At 40.2% G+C, this 6000-nt stretch overlaps 1 protein-coding gene across 2 annotated transcripts in view; it reads right to left on the bottom strand.

Annotated features, from left to right (window-relative positions):
- Nucleotides 1-449: 449 nt before the first annotated feature.
- LOC121284587 (inositol polyphosphate 1-phosphatase-like) overlaps nucleotides 450-6000 on the bottom strand; it is a 71386-nt gene continuing 65835 nt past the window's right edge. For both annotated transcript variants that reach the window (XM_041200073.1, XM_041200074.1), the window contains exon 6: nucleotides 450-4279. In XM_041200073.1, coding sequence (XP_041056007.1) covers nucleotides 3730-4279 — 550 coding nt within the window. In that variant the 3' untranslated portion in view covers nucleotides 450-3729. The remainder of the gene's footprint in view (nucleotides 4280-6000) is intronic.

Genomic DNA, 6000 nt, shown 5'->3' with positions numbered 1-6000 from the left:
ATTCATGAAAGCTGTCTCTCTTGCTCTATTTTTCCACCACAACCCTTGGCCTAGACATCTGCTGTTGTTTTTCTATATGTGTACACAGATGAAGTTACTGTAGCTGATAAGCCCAAGCTGCTTTCTGTTTCTCTAGCCTGCTTGTCTGCGAGAATATGGTGGTATGTGTTTACAAGGGACACATGAAAGCCATGAGCAGACAAAACATGCTCGGGCATGTGGCCAGCTGAAGCTTTATTTGTGTATAAATGTATGTTATTATAACTGCTCTTTGTGATACTTTGGTTCACTGAAGCATTCCCCTGCATGCTAGTAATAAAGATTCCCTAAATTTAACCAACTCTGGGCTCAAGAGTGGCATTTGTCCAACAACACCATGAACACTCAGTAAAAGTACTGATATAATTTAGATGTATCTTACACATAAATTGCACATCAATATTGGTAACATCACTATTTAATTATATCATTATACACGTATGTATATTTTTAGCAAAAAGCTCATTTAAGCTGCCACAAACAATTAACAAGCTTTTCTTTACCCACTTGGCCCACAACGTTCAGTAAAACAGCATTCGCTCTCAGTAAAGGTTGCAGTTTAACTATACACCGTATGAGCTCACTGTAAAACATAAATGCATAAGAATCGAAGAACATAAAAGAGGTAACAGATCCTTTTCTATTGTTTTGTGCATATTAAAATCATTTTGGAGAGTTAGTGGACAGTCTAGTTAGTTGATTGACAATGTAGAGGAAAAATTTGGTCCCTTAAATCTATTGCACTTCATTATTAGCACCAATTAATACTTATGATTTGCTTTAATTGAACTTATTCTTCCTTATTTGCTGTTTACACTGCATCTTATGTCAGCAAGCCTTTGGCTTAGTGCTAGTATTCCTGAGTTCCAAATAGAAGGTTCCAGACAGTCTTGATGAGTGCAGATTGGAACTCTGGCTCTGAACTCTGGTTTGAAAACCGGAGGGAATATTTGTGCCTGGTGTGTGACGGTGGCCCCTATTCATTGTATAAATTATAGGAGTCTATAAAAGCTTCTCGCCATATAGGACTACCCTATGGCTGATATAAACATGGTTTCGCTTTGGCCTATCTCTTAATCAGCCTGCAAATCCTTCCAATGCTTCACACTATTCTCCAAAGAAAAAATGTGAAGAAACAAACACAGCAGCTACTGCATTTTATCTTAGAAGCCTAACGTGGGATCAAAGTCTGAATCTGCAGGTTGTCCCAGTTATACTGCATAATCTCAACAAGGTATTTATACAATTCCTTTAGCTACAAGTGCAAGTAATATCTTAAAAGGGTAATAGTTAAAATAATTCTCTTTTAGTTCAGTGGGAAAGTGCACTGAATGGTGCAGCACTGAGCTACACAGACCAGGCAGATCCCAAGTTCAATCCCTGGCCTGTGCTGAGTGAGTTGGTCTCAGTCAGGGTAGGTATGGGGATGCTGCAATTGGGAAGTGTCTCATGTCTAAGGAGGAGTGAACCAAAAATCAGCCAGGCCTCTGATCCCAATTGTTCTCCACCTGTAGGAAACATGTTTCAATTTGCACAGCATGAGTCTTGCCCCCAAGGTGGAGATTGTTTGCCTACAAAGCAGTGATTTCATTTCAAAAGGCAATTCCTCATGTGAACTGCTTTCAATTATTTTAACATGGTAAGATTCTATATAAAATCCAAGCATTATTATTTTATGCTTACACTAAAGTGAAATTAAAATGCATAAATTGATGAAAATATTCTGAAGCACAATATATTCATAGGACAAGATATGTATTAAAGGGGAGTAGTTCAGTCCATATGTCAAGGTGTTCCAGGCTGGAAGTGAGGAAAGGTCTGATTCAGACAGCTTTTAAGTTGAATGGACGTTGGCATACTTTAATTTGATCTATTTAATTGGCACTTTTTAATTCGGAATTAATCTGAATCGTCAGGTATAGTTTATATATAGCCTGTGAGCTTACTGACCTGAGTGTGAATTTGAAAATAAAATATTGACAGTATTTTTTTTTACCATAAATAATGAAGTGGTCTAGCCCTCTAGACTGTTTTTGATTTACATCCAGTGTGGGGTGATTTTATAGAGCCTGCAAGAGCGGGAAATGTGCCATGCGGGGTGATTGAATTAGGTGGGAGCCGAATTTTTGATTTCCTGATGGCTGGCTGAGACGCAGAGGTCAAGTCAATGGCTTCTTTGTGGTGTGTTGAGCCTCATGCCATCTCGTGGCGCTTTCTCAATTGCAATATATTTACATGCTATGAATACTCAATAGGGTAAAACTTTTAACAATTACATCCTACCTTCAAAATAAAGTCAGTGGCTCATGGGACCCAATTCACATTAATTTAAAGGTGGTGTGCAGCTGTCGGCTTTGTGCAGTTGTGTCGGAGGTCAGCAGTTTTTCTTGTTGATCTCTGCAACATAAGGGAGGGGAGCAGGAAAGTGGCAGCTTGCATGGGAACTCAGTACTGGCAAGGGTGAGCCAGTAATGAGGAGGGGAGTGGTGTGGAGTGGTGTCAAGGGCATGGTGCAGTGGAAGAGAGGTCAAAGGGAGGACATAGGGTGCGGCATGGAAGAGTAGAAGAGGGAAGGACCTGGTGCCTAGGAGGTATGAGAAAGGTCAGTCAAGGTAAGAAAATGAGGGGCCTAAAGGCCGATGTCAGTATTGTCACATGTGAAAGGACGTTGACTGGCAGAATCCTAACAGGGCTTTGAGTTCACCTACAATATTTCAATTGTCTCCGCTGAGAGTGATCTCAGGCAATGTCCTTTACAATTCATAGAAAGGGGGGGTCATCTGAGCCTGCAAGTTCAACCATGTCCCACAGAGTGGCGAGTACAACACTGCACACTAACATGAACATTCAATGAAGAGTGAATGCAAAAACACATCATTGTTTCTTCCACTATAAAGAAATGTCCCTAACTCCCCTGTAACCATCAATGTATTCCAACAATGAGGTATGCCAGTGTATTTAATTCTCTGACTAAGCTAATCTCAACAAATAACAATTATGTCAACATGAATAAAATGAAACCAATGTAACGTGAAATATTTACAAGTGAAATTTAAATTTGAAAAACATCTTTGTTATCTCAATTAGCCTTATATTAATGGCAATGGAGTTGGGCAGTAAAGTCTTGGCCATGATGCAGAGTCTCCTTGTTTGACCAGGAGGCTCTTTTATAACTCACCCGTAGCTGCAGCATTGTCAACTGACAGCGGGTTTCACCATTGAAAAGCTTCCCTCACTGTATGATTACATCTCTCCTGTGCACACCGCCTACACTTTAATTGTAATTGCACAGAGACCAGCAAAAAGTGAGAGATTGGAAGTGGCACCCATTCCGCCATTGGGAAGTGCGCCATGGTTAGAATTCCACTCAGTGTCTGAGTTTCACTGGAATATATATATAATACATTTATAGTGTTCATGGCTGCACAGTAGTTAAATATGTCATCTTATGATCTTAAAGTTTAGTCTCCATGCCAGTGTTCTTGATTTTTGCTTAACACTTTATAATGTCTCTTTAAATTTCATACTGTGAACCAGACTCTATAATGCAGGATTACCTTTGGTTTTATTCTATTGCTGACTGAAGCATGAGGTCCAAACATGATGCATGTACTGTACTGTATTTGTAATGCATTTTAACACATTAACTAACCTTTTAAATGGAAAGGCAATTTAAAAATGTAACTGTTATCAGAGGTTTACTTTAGAAATGATGCTCATAATGGTATTCAAATGCTTGGGACACCTGTAAGCTACCAAGCCCCCTTTATTGGCCCATCTGTCAACCCCAGTGGCCCCGTTCACTGGTATATTATAGATCAGCTCAGGAAGTTCATCTAAATTACCATCTTTCCTTCTTTTCAGGCATTCTCTAAAGTCTACCATACCTCCTCCCAAAGACCTCAATATAGCATGAGGTGCACAGCAGTCCCATTTGAAAGTGGTGTCCTCAGATAAAAGATAGACACTGACAAAGCCTTGCACAGCACAGAGGCTCTTATAGCCAGCACCAGCTGCATAATATAACCGCAGCACGGACAATGCCACTTTGATACTTTCATTTTCACTTGTACTAATGACAGCTGACAAATTATCGTCTCCAGGTTGCAGGTCTTCATCCTGCCTTGGATCTTTGCACACCTCATCAGTTGGTCCAGAAGTAGCATTTACATCCTGATTTTGCAGTGAACATATGTTGATATCTTTATAAGAAAGCCCCCAGAAATACTGTCCTCTCCATCTGAGAAGAAAGGTGATAATATTAAATGAAGATTTGTCATTTTTACCCATTTATATAGAAAAAGTACATAGGAACAGGAGAGCACCATTCAGTCCCTTGAGCCTGTTCTGCCATTTAATTAGATCACGGCTGATCTCTATCTTAACATTATTTATCCTCCTTGGTTCTGTATCCCTTAACACACTTGCCTAACAAAAATAGTAGTACCAAGTGTCCAAAATTACCAGATGAAGCATTTGTTTTGAATGTTTTTCACAGTAGCTTTTGCAACTACTTAGATATGTTATATAAACTTTGCAGAAGTATTTCAGTCTGTATGGCATTAACTTTTCTGTGTGGAGAGAGACCAGACACCCATTATTTCCAATTTGATAACATACATTATTGACTCCACAACACTATCTAATAATGTAATTTCACACAAATTGCATCATGTCTTATAATATTTGGCAAATAATAAAAGATAATTAGCACTTTGCAGTCAGGAGGTTCTCCTTTTACTGAGCTTACAATAAAAACTTGCATTTATGTAAAACTTTGAATGTGGGCTAACATCCCAAGTTGCTTCACAGAAGCACAATCAAGAAGGTTATACATTTAGTCAAAAAAGAATCAGAAGAGGTGCCCAAAAACGTGTCAAAGAGGTAGGTAGAGTGTCTTGAAAAAGGAGAGAAGTGAAAGGGTTTTGATAGGAAACGTCAGAGCATGAAACCTAGGCAACCAAAGCCAAAGGGGTGGGTGGGTGAGGTGATGGGAAGGGGAAAGGTGGTTGGTGAGTTTGTAGGGCTGGCGGAGGTTACAGAATTTGGGAGTGGCAAAACAGTGATGAGGTTAATATGCAAGAATGAAAATTTTAAGCTTGAGCCATTGGAGAACTTGGAGCCAATAATGAGAGGCGTGATTGATGACTTGATATGGGATAAGATTTGGCCAGTGTGTGGAGAGTTGGGGTAGTTTTGTGAGAGGACGTAAAACATTACAAAGTCGAGTCTGCGTGTGATAAAGCATGCTTGAGGTGTTCAGCTGCAGATGAGACAGGGCAGAGACAGCTGATATTACAGAAATGGAACTAAGTAGTCTTTGTGATGAAGAATTTATGGGGCACAAGTATGGCTCAGGGTCAAATATGATTCTAACATTGCAAACAGTCTGGTTCAGCCTGAGGCAATGGCTGGAGATACGACTGGTGGTGAGTGTATGAAATCTGTGGTTGGGTTGAAGATTTGGTCTTCCTAGTGCTTAACTGTAGATGAGGAAGAGGAAGCAGGAAATGTGGACCCTCATTTAACTCCAGAGGTAATGGGACAGGGGCAGGAAGGTAAGTTACTTTTGGAGTTGATGTGGCTATGATCTGATAGGTAAGATGGAACCAATTAAAGGCAGGCTCATGAGCTGGACCAGTGGAGGGGGGACGATCAAGGAAGGTGGAGTTAAAGGCTGCAGGGCCATCAATCAGGCCAAGGAGGGATAATGCACCACAGCTTGAGAGGATTTTATTTATGTCAATGCTCAGCACCATTTGGTGCAGTGGTAAGAGTGGAAACTTGATTGGAGAGATTCACAGACAGAGATGACGGAAAGATTGTCATCAAATTGCGAGGCTACAATATGTCCAAGGGCCTTGAAGAAGAAAGAGAAAGTGGAGATGATGGGGTAATCTGTAAGGACAGACGGAGTGTGTCTTTTTGAGAGTGGGATGATAATGGTGATTTTTGATAAGA

This window comes from Carcharodon carcharias, chromosome 12 (assembly GCF_017639515.1).
Source record: "Carcharodon carcharias isolate sCarCar2 chromosome 12, sCarCar2.pri, whole genome shotgun sequence".
NCBI classification, from domain to species: Eukaryota; Metazoa; Chordata; class Chondrichthyes; order Lamniformes; family Lamnidae; genus Carcharodon; species Carcharodon carcharias.
This window is presented reverse-complemented; position numbering and strand designations above follow the sequence as displayed.